This window comes from Mercenaria mercenaria, chromosome 11, assembly GCF_021730395.1.
Source record: "Mercenaria mercenaria strain notata chromosome 11, MADL_Memer_1, whole genome shotgun sequence".
NCBI lineage: Eukaryota > Metazoa > Mollusca > Bivalvia > Venerida > Veneridae > Mercenaria > Mercenaria mercenaria.
In genome coordinates, this window is record NC_069371.1 from 53721404 (window position 1) to 53744008 (window position 22605).

Here is a 22605-nt window from a genome sequence, read left to right on the forward strand (position 1 = left end):
CCAATTTTCATGAAGATCTTGTGTAATATATGGCCTCTAGAGAGGTCACAAGGTTTTTCTATTTTTAGACCTACTGACCTAGTTTTTGATGGCACGTGACCAAGTTTCGAACTTGACCTAGATATCATCAAGGTGAACATTCTGACCAACTTTCATAAAGATCCCATGAAAATTGTGACCTCTAGAGTGGTCACAAGCAAAAGTTTACGCATGGACGCACGGACGACGGACGCCACGCGATCACAAAAGCTCACCTTGTCACTTTGTGACAGGTGAGCTAAAAATGTTACAATATAAGTTATTTATAGTAACAACTAAGGGAAGTTAATCTTAAAAAAAAAAAAAAAAAAAAAAAAAATGTAAGTTCACCCAAAAATCTTTACCAGGTAGAGATTGGTCAAAATATACCTCAAAATTGGATGTAGCATGCATGTTGTACTACAGAAAAGTGGTCTCGATTTTTCCCTACGACTAGTAATAAAAAAGTTACAATAAAAGCTATTTAAAGTAACAACAAAGGGAAGTAATTCTAAAGAAGGGAACTGCGCATGACACTTCGTCTCATGATGGTGTATAATTGTGCCAAGTTACATCAAAATCCCTCCATGCATGAAGAAGAAATGCTTCGGACAAAGTCATTCTTGTATCAGACATTTGGCCTCTAAGTGTGACCTTGACCTTAAACCTAGGGACCTGGATCTTGCGCATGACACTCCGTCTCGTGGTGGTGAACATTTGTGCCAAGTTATATCAAAATCCCTCTATGCATGAAGAAGAAATGCTCCGGACAAGGTTTTCATTCTTGTATCATTTGACCTCTAAGTGTGACCTTGACCTTAGACCTAGAGACCTAGTTCTTGCGCATGAAACTCCGCCTCGTGGTGGTGAACATTTGTGCCAAGATATATCAAAATCCCTCTATACATGAAGAAGATATGCTCCGGACAAAATTTTTTAAGAAAATATAATAAAGGGGAATAACTCAAAAAATAGGCAAGGTAGAGTTATTGTTCTTTCACATTGCACTTCCTCCCAATGTGTTGTGTCAGTGTATGAAGTTTGAAGAAAATCCCTCCAGTACTTTTGGAGTTATGCTCCGGACAAATTTTTTTAAGAAAATATAATAAAGGGGAATAACTCAAAAAATAGGAAAGGTAGAGTTCTTGTTCTTGCACATTGCACTTTATCCCAATGTGTTCTATCAGTGTATGGAGTTTGAAGAAAATCCCTCCAGTACTTTTGGAGTTATGCTCCGGACAATTTTTTTTAAGAAAATAAGATAAAGGGGAATAACTCAAAAAATAGGAAAAGTAGAGTTATTGTTCTTGCACACTGCACTTCCTCCCAATGTGTTCTATCAGTGTATGAAGTTTGAAGAAAATCCCTCCAGTACTTGCAAAATAACGGTGATGATCGGCCATTTTGTTTCAAAACGAAAGTGTAAACCTTTTTCGTTGTTTGCATCTTAGAATTTAAATCTAAGTTATTTAAGGCTGTTTACTAGGTAGAATAGGATTGTTAACTATGTTATAAATGCATGATGTGTAAACTGCAGCAGGGTAGCTTGCATTGGTACTGAACTGGACATTTTGGTTGTTCCACAGCGTGTCCTAGTAAACCTCCATAGCGCTACGGCAACACATGCACCTTTTCCATATAAGAGTATATACAGGGAAAAAAATTTTTTAGGCTTAAAACAGTGTTTTTAATTTCTTTTTTTTTTTTTCTGAGGCGGCGGCACACATATGCGCACCAAGACTGGACGGGCACCTGTGATCAATACCTGCGTACATTTAATAGGGGCGATTTAATGTTGGCGTGTATAAAACAGGTAGATTGTTGGTAAAAATGATGTTCCTTTACAAAACATTTCTGTGATTTGGTGATATACTTAACAAAAGTCACATAACCCAAATGAATGTGTACAGTCCAGCAGATATTTCATAAAATGACAGTCATGCGCCTAACTTGAGTAGCTTTTTTAACACCCCCACCCATAGACCAAAGACAGGAGGGGTATAGTTTTTGATCTCCATCTGTGCATCCCTTTATCAACTGAATGTGTTAAAAGCGATCTATACAGTATGCATACCAAGACTGAGGACATCTGAAGTTTGTATACCTACCTTGCTTACTTTTTGAGTTATGATCTTCTCTTTTATATACTTGTAACTCTCTTAACTAGTGCATAACTCCAAAAATATTACAGGAATTTTGCTAAAACTTCACAAAATGACAGAGGATATTAAGAGGATGTGCAATGTACAAGAACCATACCACTAACTTGCTTACTTTTTGAATTATCTCACTTTAGTAAACAGATATTTGTATTGGGTATAATTCTAGAAGTGCTGAAAGGAATTTATTAAAACTGTATACAATTGTACAAAGATAGCAAACCCTGGAAGAAGTACATTATAAAAGAACCTTTACTCAATCATTTACTTCAACAATTATCTCCCTTTATCAAATTTACTTATCTTAGAAATAACCAACAAATAAATGTATTCAAACTGCAAAGATAGGGATAGGTCAGAGGGCATACTGTATTGTCAAGGAAACATTTCAATGCAAGTTAGAACAGCACTTCTGGATAAAATTCAGAGTTGTGACCTTCAAGATTAGTATTGTATCTATGCAGGCTCTTCCCTTACGAATTGGTCTTAAATTCTTATTGCCAAACAAACAGTTTAGTTTTTTGCATAAAATGGAATAAAAATAATTTGTTTTTCAGAATTTGTAAGTTTTTCAAATATCTAAGTGCCTTTCAAACCCAGAAAACAACTGAGTTGAAGATCCAAGTCTCGAACGGACCTTAGTAACGTCACCACTGGTCAGTTTCAAATTTGAGATCAAATTAACCAATCAAGTGCTGGATTTGCGCCTCAGTTTTATAACTTATATCAGTATCCTCCAGTTACTGTAGAACAATTCCCAATTTGTCAAGAGTATTTCCCCACATTGTTAATATAAAAAATGCCACTAAATGTGATTTGCTTAATCAAATGATGTGTCAATTTCATTTGATTTATACATTTTCTTCTTTACAATATTTCTAGCTTTCATGGCTGATGTGAAAGGAAGCAGCAGCACATACACTAGAGTACCAGCATCTTCACAGTTTGGAAGTGGGAGGAGATGAAACTGCCAACCCTGTCTGAATACTTCCTGACAACTTTTAGACAATTAAAACAAATGATATACACTGTTCACATTAAGTGTTATTTCATTTCACTATGCATACAGGTATCATTATCTAGCTAATGGCACTATTTTCCAGGCAACCTTATCTTAAGATTGAAAATAAAGGATTATATAAAACTTCTTTCCTAAATCAGAAAAATCAACCAAAACAGCCATTTTTGACAAGTTCTCAAAAGCTATTGACCTGCATTGTAAAGCTGATCAGTGTGAACATGGCAAAAAATTACCATCACAATTTTACAAAATTTATTTCCTCAGACCTGATGCTTTCCAGGTGCAATTTTCCAGTCCTTTCATAAATATTTTACAGATGCATGTGGGAATTTAACGGTATTGCAAAATCAACACACTGAAAGTTGTTTTCAATCTGTTTTGGACTGTAAGATGCATTTACAATATATCTCTTAATTTATTGCCAAGTGGTGGCAGAGCTGCTTGTGGCCCGGTCTTTACTAGCTCATGAAACAGATGCTAATGCAGAGACAGTTTCTAAAATAACAGATGCACATACAGAAAGTTACCTCAGAATTTCAAAGTGATGATTACAGGCTAAAGAACTTGGCTCACCTGCATCATCTTGCCTGATTTGAAACATACTGATGCCTATTTGGGACAATAAAGGGCAAACAGTTTTGGTCAAGATCAATGTAAATTACAGCAACTGTCATGGTTCCTTGCATGTAATATCCTATAAATATTGAAGAAGAATGTGATATCATAGTTTGTGACAGCCTATTCTATTTCCTCCCGAGGGGCATTGATCCCTGTGCTTTTAATCAATTTGAAAAACAAATGTCAACATAAATAACATAAAACCTGCTGAATAATTAAATACATGCTAATTCTTTAACAAATAAATACTACATTTTCCAATTAACTAACTTGACATTTATGGCAGTAAGAGATTAAGCCATCATCTATGTGTCCCTGACAGGCAAAGTACATAAATATCAGAAATTTCAGCAGGATTTAGTTTTCGTGGTATTCGCAAACTTTCCATCATCCCAAAAATAAATAGTCAGGAAAGTTCTATTATTGTTATTGATAGTCCTTTATGCTCAAGAGATTAATCATATAATTTGCAAATATTCTACTATGCAAACCTATTCTAATATCTAATACAGGGAAATTCTATCCCCTTGAAAATATCTGATTTTTTAAACTAAACAAGAGCTCGTAGAACACGAAATCCTTCATGCATTCAGTACTTGCACAAGGAACAGAAATTATATGGTCACTGTGCATCATTCTACTGTTCTTGGTCAATGTGTCTTTGACTTTTGACCACCTGACCTCAAAATCAATAGGGGTCATCTGCTGGTCATGATCAGCCTTTCTATTAAGTTTCGTGATCTTAGGCTCAATCGTTCTCAAATTATCATCAAGAAATGGTTTAACTGTTCCTGGTCACTGTGACCTTGACCTATTGACCTCAAAATCATTAGGGGTCCAACCTCCCTTTCAGCTTTCATGATTTTTAGGCACAAGTGTTCTCAAGTTATCATCCAGAAATGGTTTAACTGTTCCGGGTCACTGTGACCTTGACCTTTGACCTACTGATCTCAAAAAATCAATAGGGGTCATCTGCTGTTCATGATTAACCTGCCTATCAACTTTCATGATCCTAGGCCCAAGTGTTCTCAAGTTATCGTCCTGAAACGGTTTAACTGTTCCCCCTGTAACAGCCCAGTTTTTCCCCCAGTCAGTCCTTTCCCCGAGGAAAAAACTGACTAGTCAATTCTTTCCCCCACGGAAAAAACTGACTAGTCAGTTTCTTCCCCCCCCCCCCTAGTCAGTTTTTTCCCCCCTTGGAATTATAGTTTTCTGATAGGGGAAGAAACTGACTAGTTAGTCAGATTTTTCCCTGGGGAAAAAACTGACTAGTCAGTTCTTTCTCCCTAGTCAAGTTTTCCCTTCAAGTACTGGTTTCTTTCGATATTGTTATTAGGGATAAAAGTGTCTATTCATTTTCCATTTAAATTTTAGATGAAATAGGTATTGTTTTTCATTTGAATAAACCTATGTTTCTTTTTTTGTAACTTTAATCAATGTTTTTTTTTTTTGGCAAATCGAGTTTTTTAACTTCTGTTTGATTGCCATTACTATTTAATATCTGTCAGGTGCGGGGAAGAAATTGACCGGTCTGTTCTTTCCCCCCTAGCATATACTTGACCTTTTTCTGACCTGTTAAGTGGGAGAAGAAATTGACTGGTCAGTTCTATCCCCCTTGCATATACTTGACCTATCAGGTGGGGGAAGAAATTGACCAGTCAGTTCTTTCCCCCCAAGACAGTACTTGACCTGTCAGGTGAGGGCAGAAATTGGCCAGTCAGTTCTTTCCCCCCTAGCCAGTACTTGCTCTGTTAGGTGGGGGAAGAAACTGACCGGTCAGTTCTTTCCCCCCTAGCATATACTTGACCTGTCAGGTGGGGGAAGAAATTGACTTGTCAGTTCTTTTCCCCCTAGGCAGTACTTGATCTGTCAGGTGGGGGAAAAAAATTGACCGGTCATGTCTTTCCCCCCTAGCCAGTACTTGCTATGTTATGTGGGGGAAGAAATTGACCAGTCAGTTCTTTCCCCCCTAAGCCAGTACTTGACCTGTCAGGTGGGGGAAGAAATTGACCAGTCAGTTCTTTCCCTCCTAGCCAGTACTTGACCTATCAGGAGGGGGAAGAAATTGACCAGTCAGTTCTTTCCCCCCTAGGCAGTACTTGACCTGTCAGGTAGGGGAAGAAATTGACCAGTCAGTTCTTTCACCCTAGCCTATAACTGACCTTGTCGTGTGGGGAGAAGAAATTTCTTCCTCCACCTAACAGAGATAGTACTGGCTAGCGGGGAAAGAATTGACTGGTTAATTTCTTCCCTCACCTGGCAAGTCAAGTACTGGCTCGGGGGTGAGGAAATGACCGGTCAATTTCTTCCCCCACCTAAAAGAGCAAGTACTGGCTAGGGGGATAAGAACTGACTGGTCAATTTCTTTCCCCACCTGATAGGTCAAGTTGGCTAGGGGGAAAGAACTGACCAGTCAGTTTCTTCCCCTACCTAAGAGAGCAAGTACTGGCTAGTGGGGAAAGAACTGTTCAGTCAATTTCTTCCCCCACCTGACAGGTCAAGTATATGCTGGGGGGAAAGAATTGACTGGTCAATTTCTTCTCTCCGCCCGACACGTCAAGTAATGGCTACGGGGTGAAAGAACTGACTGGTCAATTTCTTCCCTCACATAACATAGCAAGTACTGGCTAGGGGGGAAAGACATTACAGGTCAATTTTTTCCCCCACCTGACAGGTCAAGTACCAGCTAGGGGGAAAGAACTGACTGGTCAATTTCTTCTCCCCACCCGACAGGTCAAGGTACTGGCTAGGGGGAAAGAACTGACTGGTCAATTTCTTTCCCCACCTGACAGGTCAAGTACTTCCTAGGGGGGAAAGAACTGACCGGTCAATTTCTTTCCCTACCTGACAGGTCAAAAACTGGCTATACAGGGAGAGCTGACTGGTCAATTTTTTTTCCACCACACTAGAGCTGTTTTTGAGAAAAGGGAATGTCTCCCACAACTGCCTAATCATCTAAACAGCAAGTCTGTCTTTATATACTGTTTATTCACTACAATTCAATTGCCAGAACTCCAAAATGCCTAGACCGATTTGGCTCATTATCGAACTTGTCTGAGGTCTTATGGTCAAACGAGGAATGTTCTACTTAGAGTGCGGGACAAGAGTAAAAAGGCTTATTTTTCGGAATTCAAGGGCCGTAACTCCAAAATGCCTGGATCGGTTTGTCTAGTTATCAAACTTGGCCGAGGTCTTATGGTCGAAAACATTTTGTTCAAGTTTGGTGAAGATCAGATGAGAAATGTTTGACTTAGTGCGGACAAGTGTAAAAAAGCCAATTTTCCGGTAATTCAAGGGCCGTAACTCCAAAATGCCTGGACGGATTTGTCTAGTTATCGAACTTGGACGAGGTCTCATGGTCAAACATATGTGTTCAAGTTTAGTGAAGATCAGCTAAGAAATATTCGACTAAGAGTGCGGACAAGAGTAAAAACCCCAATTTTTGGTAATTCAAGGGCCGTAACTCCACAATGCCTGAATGGATATGTCAAGTTATCGAACTTGGCCGAGGTCTCATGGTCAAACACATTTTGTTCAAGTTTGGTGGAAATCGAATGAGAAATGTTCGACTTAGAGTGCGGACAAGCTTTGTGACAGACAGACAGACACACGGACACAAAGACTGGAGTAAATCAATATGTCTCCCACACCACTGTGTGGTGGGAGACATAATTAACATAGCAAGTACTGGCTAGAGGGGAAAGACATGACCGGTCAATTTTTTTCCCCAACCTGACAGGTCAAGTACTGGCTAAGGGGGAAAGAACTGACTAGTCAATTTCTTCCCCCACCTGATAGGTCAAGTATATGCTAGAGGGGAAAGAACTGACCGGTCAATTTCTTCTCCTCGTCCGACAGGTCAAGTACTGTCTAAGGGGGAAAGAACTGACTGGTCAATTTCTTCTCCCCACCCGACAGGTCAAGTACTGGCTAGGGGAAAAGAGCTGGCTGGTAAATTTCTTCCCCTTCCTGATAGCTCAAGTACTGGCTAGGGCGGAAAAACTGACAGGTCAAGTACTGGCAAGGGTGGGGGGGGGGGGAGAACTGACCAGTCAATTTCTTCCCCCACTTAAGAGAGCAAGTACTGATTAGGGGGGAAAGAACTGACCAGTCAATTTCTTCCCCCACTTGACAGGTCAAGTATAGGCTAAGGGGGAAAGAACTGACCGGTCAGTTTCCTCCCCCACCTAACAGAGCAAGTACTGGCTAGGTTGGAAAGAAGTGACTGGTCAATTTCATTTCCCCACCCGACAGGTCAAGTACTGGCTAGGGGGGAAAGAACTGACTGATCAATTTCTTCTCCCCACCCGACAGGTCAAGTACTGGTTAGGGGGAAAGAACTGACTGGTCAATTTCTTCCCCCACCTGACAGGTGAAGTACTGCCTAGGGGGGAAAGAACTGACTGGTTAAATTCTTCTCCCTTCTGATATATCAAGTACTGGCTTGGTGGGGGGGGGGGGGGAATAACTGACCAGTCAATTTCTTTCCCCACCTTACTGGTCAAGTACTGGCTAGGTGGGAAAAGAACTGACCAGCAGTAATTTCCTTACCTTTGAAGAAACTGAAACAGGAAAAAGGCCATCAATTAAAAAAAAATACAACAGAAATTAAAATAAGTTTATTTAAAAACATTTTTTTAATTTACACAAAATATGAAGCATATTTCTTATTTTATATGAAATTTAAATGAAAACCGACTACCGGAAATAAAAAACAGGCTAGTTAAGAATAACCAAGAATAGCCAGTTCCAATTCACTAACAGGGGAAATAAGGATTAAGAATTGACTAGTTAGTTTTTCCCCCCATAAGAATGATCAAGAGTAACAAGTTGCAGTTTGGGGGAAAAGCTTGACTAGGTGGAGGGGTGGGGGGGGGGGGGGGGGGGGGAAAGAAGTGACCAGTCAGTTTCTTAACCGGGGAAAAAACTGACTAGTCAATTCTTAATCCTCCCCCCACCCATCGTCAATTTTCCTGGCTATTCAGTTATTTCCCCTGTTAGTGAATTGGAACTGGCTATACTTGGTATTCCACAGATGACCAATAACCAAACTCTACCTAGATTTTATCAAGGCAATAATTCTGACCAAATTTCATAAAGATCAATTGAAAAATACAGCCTCTATTGCATACACAAGGTTTTTCTTTGATTTGACCTAGTGACCTAATTTTTGACCCAAGATGACCCATATTCAAACTTGACCAAGATTTTATCAAGGCAATCATTCTGACTTAATTTCATGAAGATCAATTGAAAAATATAGCCTCTATCGCATAGACAAGGTTTTTCTTTGATTTGACCTAATGACCTACTTTTTGACTCTAGATAACCCATATTCGAAGCTGACCTAGATTTCATCAAGCCAATCATTCTGACCAAAATTCATGAAAATTAATTGAAAAATACAGCCTCTATCGCATATGCAAGGTTTTTCTTTGATTTGACCTAGTGACCTAGTTTTTGACCCCAGATGACCTATTTTCAAACTCGGCCTAGATTTCATCAAGGTTATCATTCTGACTAAAATTCATGAAGATTACTTGAAAAATACAGCCTCTATCACATACACAAGGTTTTTCTTTGATTTGACCTAGTGACCTAGTTTTTGACCCCAGATGATCCATTTTCGAACTCGGCCTAGACTTCATCAGGGTAATCATTCTGACCAAAATTCATGAAGATTAATTCAACAAGAGCTCATCGAACATGAAATGCCCCCCTTGATGCATTCAGTAATTGCACAAGGAACAGAAATTATATGCTCACTGTAAACAAAAGTTCTACTGTTCTGGTCCAATCTGACCTTGACCTTTAACCTATTAACCTAACAAGAGATCACAGAGTGATCTTGGCACCGACCACCGAGCCATTTTTTAATGTTCCAAATTTCAAGACTAGCTCAAGATCAAAATCAAGGTCAGATTTCATTTTGGTACAAAACACTGTGCATGTGGTCCAAATTTGAAAGCTGCTGCTTGAGAAATGTGAAAGTAGGTCACTAGATCAATTTCAAGGTCAAAGTTCATTTCTGTAGACAGAAATATGCAAGTGCTTCAAATATGGAGGCTGTAGCTTGAGAAATGTGAAAGTAGGTACTAGGTAAAAATCAATGTCAAATTTCAATTCAGTACACAAAAATATGCATGTGGTCCAAATTTGAAGGCTGTAGCTTCAGGAATGTGAAAGTAGGTCACTAGGTCAATCTCAAGATCAAAGTTCATTTCGGTAGACAAAACTGTGCATGTGGTCCAAATTTGAAGGCTGTAGCTTGAGAAATGTGAAAGTAGGTCACTAGGTCAAAATCAAGGTCAAATTTCATTTCGGAACACAAAACTATGCATGTGGTCCAAATTTGAAGCCTATACCTTCAAAAATGTGAAAGTAGGTCACTAGGTCAATAACAAGGTCATAGTTTGTTTCGGTACACAAACCTATGCATGTGATCTAAATTTGAAGGCTGTAGCTACAGAAATGTGAAAGTTGATCACTAGGTCAAGATCAAGGTCAACTCATGTCAAGGTTTATCTTGTCACTCAAAAAAAAATACATGTGGTCTAAATTTGAATGATGTAGATTATAGACATGAAGATTCTTAGTTTTTCCCTATATAAGTCTATATCCTTAGGACTGCCAGCACATATTTATGCAATCTCGCAAGGCATATACAGTAAAATTCCTACTTACGACCACGCCGAAATTATGACCGCACCGCTAATACGCCCGATTTTGCAAAGAACGGAATATTTCCTTCTTAAAAGCAATGGTCGTTTGTCCGAAAATGCGACCAGACCGCTAATCCACTAATGCGACCACCAATTTCAGAACTGTTTGACTTTTTCACACTTAATTAATCACCGCAATTACGACCACTCAAATTTTTCTGTATGTTACCGCGAATCGCCGCAAGAATTAACACGTGCGACATCGTGTTAACACGTTAAGCGTGTACATTGTGTTAACTGCTAACAAGTCTTTTAAATGTCAACGCATCAAACTGTTTGATTGTCTGAAATTGTTTAAAGATGTTTGGTGTTTTGCATCGCTATTTAACATATTAAGAAATTGTTGAAATAACTAATTTATTTGTAATTAGACGAATGCCCGCTGATCGCCCGCTGATCAAATTGACCAGATTAAAACAGATTTAATTAGATGTAAACGGTGTTTGTTTGTTATTATTAATGTAAATACGTTTGGGATTTCAGCAGAGAATGAAGTTTAAAAAGGTTTGATATTGTTGTAATTGTTTTTAATTGGTCAAAATTCAAATCATTATCAGTGAAGTGCGTCCTTAATTAATACACAGTTTGATCTGTAATTCTTTGATTAACACAGTGATCAAGTATTAAAGGCTAATGAAATGCTTATCTTTATCAGTCTTCTTTCGTATCTGATACTAACATAGTCATGGAAAAACGAAAACGGAAAGTCTGCCAGACCTTTCCCGTACAGCCTGGTCCACTAATCAGACCAGACCGCTAATAAGACCAGTTTTACAAAGAACCATGGGTGGTCTTAATAGTGGAATTTTACTGTATATGTTTTTGACAACACAGAAAATGACGTCACTCGTCATTCAGCTATTCCCGGAAGTAAATAAAATGAAAGTAGAAATGCTAAACTTGAAAACGAAAGCTGCATTTTGATTCGTAGATAGTCAGGGGTCACGCGCAGGGGTCACCCGGTCTAAATGTATGCGCGTGGATTTCTTTTTGCTATTGGGGAGCCAATTTTCAGCACTTTATTACGAATTGAAATTACCTGGGCTTTAAGTACAGCATGTCAGCTTTCAATCTATGAAAAAATATTTGAGCTCTGGATAAACAGAAATCCCACAGGGGTCCGTAACGGACCAAGGGTACATTGATAATTTTGGAACTTCATCAAATCACTCAAAATGTCATTTTTGATGTTGTCTGAGAGTGTCAGTATATGCCTCAGATGTAAGATATAACTGTATTTGAGAGCTGCAGACCTAGACATTTCAGAAATATTTTCAAAATAAGTTTCGTGTAATAAATGTTGTTTCTACGGAAGCGTGAAAGGGCCATCAGACGCTAATACGTTTTAGTACGTTAAGGCTGCGGAAAGGATATGAACCATGTGACCCTAGGGGTGGGGCCATATTTGACCCTAGAGGGATAATTTGAACAAACTTGGTAGAGAACCACTAGATGATGGTACATTACAAATATCAAAGATCTAGTCTTTGTGGTTTGAACAAGAAGGTTTTCAAAGTTTTTCGCTATATAAGTCTATGTAAACCATGTGACGCCCAGGGCGGGGCCATATTTGATCCTAGTGGAATAATTTGGACGATCTTAGTAGAGGACCACTAGATGATGTCATATACAAAATATCAAAGCCCTAGGACCTGCGGTTTTGGACAAGAGGTTTTTCAAAGTTTTTTCCTATATAAGTCTATATAAACCATATGACCCCCGGGTGGGGCCATATTTGACCCCAGGGAAATAATCTGAACAATCTTGTAAGAGGAGCACTAGACTTTGCTACATACCAACTATCAAAGCCCTAGACCCTGTGGTTTTGGACAAGAAGATCAGAAACCATTTAACTGTTCCTGGCAAATGTGACCTTGACCTTTGGCCTAATGACCTCAAAATTAATAGGGGTCACCTTCTGGTCATGAACAACCTCAATATCAATTTTCTTGACACTAGGCCTAAGCGTTCTTAAGTTATCATCCCGAAACCGTTTTACTGTTCAGTGTCGCTGTGACCTTGACCTTTGACATACTGACCTCAAAATCAATAGGGGTCAGCTGCTGGTGATGACCAACCTCCCTATCAACTTTCATGATCCTAGGCCCAAGCATTTTTGACTTATCATCCGGAAACCGTTTTACTAATCAGGGTCACTGTGACCTTGACCTTTGACATACAGATCTCAAAATCAATATGGGTCATCTGCTGGTGATGATCAACCTCCCTATCAACTTTCATGATTCTAGGCCCAAGCGTTCTTGAGTTATCATCTGGAAACGGATTGGTCTACATACAGACCGACCAACAGACAGACCAACCGACCGACAGACATACTGACATCTGCAAAACAATATACCCCTCCTTCTTCGAAGGGGGGCATAAAAATACAGCCTCTATCGCATACACAAGGTTTTTCTTTGATTTGACCTAGTGACCTAGTTTTTGACCCCAGATGACCCATTTTCGAACTTGGCCTAGATTTCATCAAGTTTATCATTCTGACCAAATTTCATGAAGATCAGTTGAAAAATACAGCCTCTATCGCATACACAAGCTAAATGTTGACAGACAGACAGACGACAGACAGACAGATGCCGGACATCGAGTGATCAGAAAAACTCAGCATTGCTCAGGTGAGCTAAAAAAATTGAAAAAATTCTCTGCCTCGAAGCAACATCTAAATATCAAAGATGATACAGCTTTTTCATAAATGTTATAACGTTAATAAATACTAGATGCCCACGGGAAAAATGTGGAGCCCGCCAGGTGTCAAAAGGACTAACAGCAGCAAGTTTTGACCTTTGACCTCTAAGTATGACCTTGATCCTTGATGTAGGTGTCTGGGAGTTGCACCCAACACTCTCACTGAGGCAAACATATATGCCAAATAAAAAAAAGATTGCTTTATGCATGCCAGTTACAGTCCGAACAAGCTCTAAAATGAATTTTGACCACCAAGTGTGACCTTGACCTTTGAGATAGGTACCCGCTATAAGCGCATGACAATCAGTCTAAGAGGTGAACATTTACACAAAAAAAACCCTAAAGACTGCTCCAAACTTAAAAAAGTAATGGCCTGGACAAGCTCTAAAAAGACCATTGACCCCTGACTGTGACCTTCACTTCTGAGATAGGAACCTGAGGTTTGCACATGACACTCCGTCTCATTGAGGTAAAAATTTATGCCAAATATAAACAAGATTCCTCAAAGCATGTCATGTCTAAAATCGGGATATTATATATTGTATTAAATGTTCTTTGTATCTTTGTTAAAGAGTTTTTCCTTTGCAGTCTTAAAATTGGCTATTTCTTTACATTTCAAGAAACATTCATGCACTAAAAACATTTTTTCAAATTAACTAACTAGATACCTGATTTATTAAGTAGAATTACAGCCATACTGCTATACAGCATGGAGCTGCACAATGTCACATCTACCCAAAGTTTACCAATGTTCTTTGTCATTGAGATACCTATGGAAGTCTCAATCAAGCTCCTGAAGTATGAATGTAACTGTGACAGCATTGAAACTGCAGCCAAATGACTAGTTTAAATCAAGCTTCACTGAGAAAACAGAACCTATCTAATATGACTGTATTAAACTGTGACAGATTCAGATAAGACAGTTTAAATCAAGCTGTACATTATGACTGTAACCAATGCGGCCACAGCAGATTCAGTTCCTAAAATATGGCTGTAAGCACAGAAGGCTTTTCAAGCTTTAAATTAAACTCCTATAATTTTACTGTTACCAACTGCAATACAGGAGATTCATTCACATGAGACATTTAAAATCAAAGGGTACAATATGATTGTAACCATGGCAGCCACCAGAGATCTAACAAGAGAGGTTTAAATAAAAAAAATCCCTACAATTATAACTGTAACTATGGCAGCCAATGAAACTCTTAATCAATTTTGTTTGTTTGCTTGTTACACCAACATAATTTTAGGTCATAATAATGGCGACTTTCCAGTTTTTGATGGGAGAGGAAGACCACAGTGGCCCCTTTTTACTCTGTCAACAGAGATTTACATCTTATCCTTACAAAATGACTGTAAGGAAGGCCGTCACTGCAGGTACAAAACTGGAGATTCATTCAGTACAAAGCTGTATCAATCAAGTCTCTTCAAATTATAACTGTAACTACAGCAGCCATTTAAACTGCAAAAATGGAGATTCATTCAGTAAAGACAGGTTTCAATAAAATTACCCCTTCAGTATAACACAAACCATAGCAGCCTCACTTTTCTTGGGGTAGATGCAGTGTTCTCTTTAACTTACATTTACTTGTTTATTTCAGGTTTTCTTACATAAAGTCAACAAGTGAACCCTTGGGAAGGGCAAATTTTGTCCTCAGAGGAATGATTTGAGCAAATTTGGTTGAGGACTACTACACAATGCTACACATCAAATTATAGTTATGCTTTAGGATATGAGGTTTCAAACAAGATTTTTAAAGTTTTTCTTTTATAAGGCTATGTCTGTCAAAAACAAGAGGTGGGGAAATTCCCAGAAAACCACATTTTTCAAACATTTCTATTCTAAGTAACACTGATTTTGACCTAACTGTGACCTTGACCCTTGTAGCCAAAAAAACCCAACCCCCTAACCTTTCTTTCCTATTAAGCAAACCTTGATTCCATTCACCCCAAATTTGACCCAAACCTTGGCCTTGCTATGCTACATATATGCCAAGTTTCATTTCAATATCTCAACCCAAATTTAAGTTATAGAACAGAAACCAAACCCTTGACATCTCTATCCATCCATCCATCTGTCCTGAACAACATCGCAAATCTAATAACTATGTTTCAACTTTGAAATACCTGGTTAACAAAAAAATCCCTGCAGTGTGGCCAGTTTTGACTAAATGCCATGATCTGAACAAATTTGGTAGGACCATTAAACAATGCAGCAAACCTAATATTAAAACTCTTGGCCTTGCAGTTTTGGATTAGAAGATTTCTTAAGTTTTCCCTTTTGCTTTGCCATGGCAAGCAGAATTCTGCATAGAATGGAAGTCTTTGAACAACTCCTAACAATTGTCTAATTTTAAACAAAAGCAAGAACTTTTAGTTGGTCACTGGTGAAGCTCTAATTTTGAGTCCCATTGAGTTTTACTATGTTTGCCTTAAAATTTTCATTTAAACATTCGAACAAAGTCATATTATAATCATACTTACTGTTTCGGAAATTATCTAATTTGCTGTTACGTAAGTTACGTATCTCTGGTAAGACTTGAACTTTGTTAGGAGCATCTGTGATATCTTCATAATTTATAATAAAAAGAATTATCTCCCCATGTTCGTTCTTCACTGGTGCAATCAGGACACTGCATAGAAATTTCTCCCCTGAAAATGAGAAAACAAATATGTGATCAATAAGAAATGTCAGCAAAGCCCTGATAGTGACTGGTGGAACCATACTTGGTATTGGTTTATAGAAATTAAACTTAACAAAGTGAATGATGTCATATCATGGATTCTTAAGATTTTTGTAATAAAACGCACGCATTGAATGTACACTGTTAAACCTATGTTAAACCTAACCCTAACCTTTAGTCAGTATAGTGTACACTCAATATGTGCGTACATCCAATAGGGGCGATTTAATGTTGGCCTTACAATTTAACCTCTAATGATGACTGTCATCTAAACTAAAATACTGGTTCAGTCATATCAATTATATGCACTTAAACCAAACCATTGCCATTTAATAAATGTACAGTAACTCTCAAACCCTTCCCAATGCAGTATTTCTTCAAACAAATACACTGCAGTATAGTCATGGGTATTGCAAAACTCCTTGCCATTCTTAAATTAATTATGATTGTATCATGGTTTACCTGCAGTGTCATTATAACTGTTAGGCCAAAGTTTTTTAATAACTTGGGTTACGGGAGCGCCGGTCCTAATTCTCCAAAAATCAAAATAAAAATAAAATTCAAAATTGCGATTTTATTTTTATTTTCGCCGACGCTTGCATCTACGTTCCATGGTGGAAAATAAAACAGTGTCTATATTAACCTACAATAAATATCACAGCGCGTACAAAGGACTTCCGATATTCTCAAAGGACGACAAAATCAATACACCGTGACGTAACTTTACTAGAATGATGTGACTAGCTCCACCCCATAACTAATCAAAGCGGATTAACACTTGATGATTGACAGCCTCGTAAAAACTGCCGGCAGTGTTTGAAGTGTGTGAAAGTATCGTGTCTGATAGAGAACGTCTGTAAATATAAACCGTTATCCAGATCAGCTGACATGTTTAGAAGGCGTTAATTGCAGACAACAAAAGGCTTGGATTAAATTGGTGAAACAAGCTCCTAAGTTGGAAGACAAAGTAACTTAATTGTGGAAAATATATCGATAATTTCAGCACAAAAACCTCAGCAAGTAACTATATTTTAGCAAATGACATTTCACATCCAGTTTAAATTAATACACTTTTTCCGACCGGTAATAAATTTGCTACTTACTTTGGATTTTCATCAATGATAAATCCTTTTACAGTATTTTTAGAAGAAAAAAAAAACATTCAATTTGTCTCCTGACCTCTTAAAAACTGATATCTTTGACACATTTCGACCAGCACATGGCAGCTGACATCAAAAGGAGTGTCGGCAAAATTCTCCTTTATTGATTTTCTTTGATGTGGGATAAAAGTTAACTGGTTGGGTATTGCAAGGTGAATGAGTAATTTGACATAATTCTACTCCAAGTAAAATGTACTTCAGATTTTTTTAAGTGGATTTTCGTTTTGTAGCTGAAAAACAGTAAGTGTGGTGATTTTAATAAAATGCTGACTGTTGCTATAAATTTAAAAAACAATAAAATATTTTTTGTTAAATAAGATGTTTTCTAATCAATCTATAGTCTATAGTGGTCCTTTTCTCTAAATTCTATTATTTTATGCACTGTACTGAACCAATTAGTATGATGATGAAAGTAATGATTCACGCTGTCGATCACCACTTGAGCCATTTGCGACAAAAAAATTAAATGTGGCTCTGAAATTTTCTAATAGGCGAAAATGGCCCGAAGCTATGTCTGTCTGCAAAACTACGAATATTGCCAGTTTTACGAACCAAAAGGTGTGAAAAATCGATGATCTGTGTAGACACAACATCTGTTATAATTATTGAAAGGGAGGGAGCCAATTTGCAAATTTTTTATTTGATCAGGCAGTTAATTGGCGATAATTAGATTATTGAATAACAAAATGGATAATTATAATCAACATTTTGTGCACTTGAAACGATTTTATGAGCAGTCGGCCGTTAGACAAATTTTCTATGATTGCCGAGGGTTAGTTTGGGCAAAAACAAATAAAAATGCTTTACATAAGCAGAAATTGTAAGTATTGAATAGCTATGATGATAGAAAAGCAATAAAACATAGGTATTTTATCAAATATTTAATTCTAACTTACGTTTTCTGAATTTGTCACTCGTTTTCACGACCATGATTTTCGGATATTTCTGTCATTTCTGACGAGATTTTTTAGTGCAATCTTAATAAAAAGCCAATAAAAAGTCTACATTTAAGAAAAATATGACAACTGTTGCAAAAGGAGCTCTTATTTTGAAGTATTTTTCGAGAATACAACATGCGAAGGCATCGAACCCCACCCACTTATAGGCAATGTGCAAAATAAAACACTGTTTTTTTTAAATTTTCTATTTTGACATCTTTATTTTCAATGTGATTTTCAGAATTTTTTTATTAAATGACAGAATGATGTTTATAAAAATGATAATTTTAGAAATTAACACAAATTTATTTTCTAAATAGCTTTTTAAAGGGTTACTAAGAAATATGTAATAACTACATTAATTTCTTGAGTAGTACGAGTACTTTGGTACATATAATGTAGTCCTACAAGAACGTCAATGCTATACTTTCGCCGTTGTTGGCCTCATAATTTTATCTTCGGAAAAAGCAGTGGCTCAGAGAAAAAAATTCCCAGTGTGACATCATAATTTATGATGATGATGGTGATGATAATGGTACTGAAAGTAACTGTACAAAGTGAAAATATGTAGGACTCCAAGAAAATTTAAGAGGGACTCCAAAATCTGAATGTTAGGCAGTCCTGACTCCATGAAATTGAATCATAATGGAAGCCCTGCAAGGGTACTGAACTCCATGTATGGACCAATTACTTTTAATATTTTAAAACATTTGAAACTGAGTAATATTACAAAATCTTGAACTATTAAATAAAAAGTATGTGTAAGTTTGAATGTAGTACCTTTGCTGATTGTTTTTAAAATTCGCAATTTAAATTTTAAAGTCTACCTCAAATTACTTTCAAAGTTGTAGCCAGATATGGAGTTCAGTAACTTTTAAGAGACCCCTCTCACTTAACAGGCTTGGGACTGTCTGGCATGTATTGTGTAAAATGGCCCATGTCGGAGCATAAATACATCCGTGCAGACTGATGGTTGTCTGCACTGTTCGCTATTCAGTCAGTACATTTTGAGCGAACACCCCTTCAAATGATAAATGGTATTGCCCAAATTGAATGATGAACCTGTCCATTTTAGAAACTTAGCGTGCTAAGGGTTAAAAGGTCAGAAACACAATATGCATAGGATGTGACAACAATACTACACTACACTATATATAATCACACCAACACCAGAAACAGAATACAATGCCAGGCATGTTTAGTCTCTATTTATTAGCAAGCTATATATATGTTTAAAGCAGGCAAGCAACATGCAAAAAAATTCAAGTATTTAATAGTTTCTACAACATTATATTATAACATACAACATGGAGGCTTTAATAAAGAAAGTGGGAATAAAATGCTTCAAATTGGGAAAATAACTTGTCTGATTTATCTAGACTGTGTTGTGAATCTACATTTGCCTGAAACAACAATTTTTTTTAACCCAGTGGCACTTTTTACAAAATAAAATTTTTTGTGGTTTTTTTTCATTTTATTATTTTTTTTTTTTCCGATGCTAACATTTTCCTACTTTATTTTTATTTTTATTCCCTCCTCCTTATGCTGATTTTTGGAAAATCTCCCGTAACCCAAGTTATTAAAAAACTCTGGCCTTAACTTCTGTAATATTCTTCAACGGAGGAAGAGGCGTGACTATAAGCCGTACCCTAACTAAGTTAGAGAACTTGTCTTAGGTCCTGCCTACATATAGAATACTGTAGGGAAATGTTGAACTTTCTGAAACCGTTCTCTATTTCAGTTAGAGTATGCTTGTCATGCTTAAAATGGAATGTTAACTTGTCAATCAAAATTAGTAGCTGAATGGCCGACCATGATACAAAACAGAAAGCGTAGAGGCCACTCGTATAAGATTATTTCTCCTGAACCTCTACTCTTTCTATTACTTGTTTTATATAATATCAAAGTTCATTTGTCACCATAAATTTAAAGTATTTGCCTCAACTTGAGAACTCAGTCCTTAGAATTAGAGAAGGTTGGTCAGATAACAAAACCTATCTATAATCTTTTAATGCTGGGTTTAAAGGGACAAATCATATCCCTGCACAGATTTTTAAAACAATAAGCAACAATATCAATTATCTAACTGCATTTCTTAACTATGGTGGCTGATTAAGGGCATTTGGTCATGTTGCACAGTGTGTGTGCGGTTTATGTAGTGCATTTCGTTGTGTTGTCCTGGTGTGAACTACAATGTGCCATAACATAATTTTGAAAGTTTTGTGTGTGACCTTGCAACAAAATGACACTCACAATGACACATAAGGAAACATAGAATGTGACAAAACGAAACATTTTATTTTGTTTAGCCACGCATGCCATCAACAAAAATTTTATAGGCATGCATGCTTACACCAAATATTTTTTTTTGTTTTAAGCTGGTGCATGCTGCGGGATAACACAATAACATGAGCTACATAGGCAAACAGACACCATACTAAACAGAGGGTTTCACACTTAAAATATAAACAAAATGCAAGTAATTTCTAAACTGCTGCTTCGCAACATACACAATGCACAAAAAACTGTTTTCTAGCTTATCTTTTAGAACAGACACTATCAGACTTCTCAGCTCATAGTTTATAAAATGACCACAAATCCTTGAGACAGGAGATTCATTTCTGTCAGAAATGTCCAATAAAGCAGATTAGGGGGATGCACAAATTGACTTCTAGTACCAATATAAGCCTATTACCTATCACATATCACCTACAATATTGGGTAAGGGATAGAAATATGACAGGCCAATATGTTAACTTATCAATCAACATACATAAACTGTCATGCCAGATGCTGAAGGATAACTGGTGAATTTTCTCAGAAGTTTCTTTAAGATAATGTAGACATGTTCCTACTATAATAAACATTGAGATAATGTGCATCCAGTAAGGGTGCAGAGATATCTCAAGCATTTCATGAGAAACTGTTTATGAAGTTTTTTTTTATATTTTAGCTCTAACCAGCAGAACCATCTGAACAAAACAGAAAAGGTAAATGCAAGGATGGAATTGCACAAGTTGGTAAAGATTCATCAAATTGTTCATTAGAACAAGTCTTTTAAAGATTTTTCTACATTTAGCCATGATATGGGTCAAGCAGAACCATTTGAATAAATCTGAAACATTACATACATGAATGCTGCTGACAAACATTGGTGAAGATCTGCCAAGAAGTTCATGAAAAGAGGCTGTTAAACAGTTTTTCTATTTGAGTTCTTGTGGCCCCAATAAGTAGCCAAAAAGAACCACTTTAATAATCTTGAGAAAGGCCCATTCCAGCATGCTACAGACCAAGTTTGGTGTAATTCTGACCAATAATTTCAGAGAAGATGTTAAAGTCAGAATACTGATGCAGGGCACTGGACTATGGATGACAGATGAATGCCAGACCAGGAACCTATAACAACAAAAGGGCCATGATGGCCCTATATCGCTCACCTGTTATCATTACACTTGAGGACAAGAAGGTCCTCAGAAAAAATATCTAAGTCCAAAGGACAGGAACAACAAGGGGAAGAAATTTAACCAAAAAGAAAAAAAAATCTTACAATGTATAGATATGTTAAAATACACCTAAAAATTGGAGGTACCATCCATGTTGTACCACAGAAAACTGGGCTCGTATTTTCCCTATGGCCAATAATAAAATAGTTACTAAAAATAAGCTATTTATAGTAACGTAAAAGGGAAGTAATTAAAAAAAATATTGTAAGTGGACAAAAGAAGGATCTACCAAATAAATCTTTTGACATAAATGAAATTTCAGATCAGTATCTTCATTAGTTATGGAGATATAACAATTTTAATTTGAAATAAAGGGAAGTAATTTGACATAAAATCAGTCCATAGTTATCTACCTTGATTGTCTCAGTCCAACTAATAACAATAATGAAATTTCAAGTAAGTCCTGTAAGTACTTACTGATATAAATCCATTATGATTCCAATCAGGGGAGGTAATCAGATATAAAATAACTCTGGAACCTATGATTGGATCTGATTTGTCATGGAATCCAAGATTTACTGTTGTTGAAGATATTTTGGAAGTTTGTATCAAATAAAACCATAAATGAAGTCTCTATATGGCTGCAAAAGCCAAAATAGCCAATTTTGGACCTTTAAGGGGCCATAACTCTGGATCCCATGAAGGAATCTGGCCAGTTCAAGAAAGGAAGCAAGATCTTGTGGTGATACAAGTCGTGTGCAAGTTTGGTTAAAATAAAATCATAAATGAAGCTGCTATTGTGCAGACAAGGTCAAAATAGCTAATTTTAGCCCTTTCAGGGGCCATAACTCTGGAACCCATTATGGGATCTGGCGGGTTCAAGAAAGAAACCAAGATCTTATGGTGACACAAGTTTTGTGCAAGTTTGATTCAATTCAAATCATAAATGAAGCTGCTATTGTGCAGACAAGGTCAAAATAGCTAATTCTGGCCCTTTCAGGGGCCATCACTCTGGAACCCATAATGGAATCTCACCAGTTCAAGAAAGGAACCGAGATCTTATGGTGATACAAGTTGTGTGCAAGTTTGGTTAAAATAAAATCATAAATGAAGCTGCTATTGTGCAGACAAGGTCA

The 22605-nt window shown here is 37.1% G+C and overlaps 1 protein-coding gene across 4 annotated transcripts in view; it reads right to left on the bottom strand.

Moving 5' to 3' along the window:
- The window catches only part of LOC123531301 (potassium voltage-gated channel subfamily H member 7-like), a 463598-nt gene that overhangs the window by 248438 nt on the left and 192555 nt on the right, over nucleotides 1-22605 (bottom strand). For all 4 annotated transcript variants that reach the window (XR_008366046.1, XM_053517472.1, XM_045312132.2 and 1 more), the window contains exon 3: nucleotides 15729-15896. Coding sequence is in view for 3 of the 4 variants with exons in the window: in XM_053517472.1 (XP_053373447.1) it covers nucleotides 15729-15896 (168 nt within the window). In the remaining variant the exon portion in view is untranslated. The remainder of the gene's footprint in view (nucleotides 1-15728; nucleotides 15897-22605) is intronic.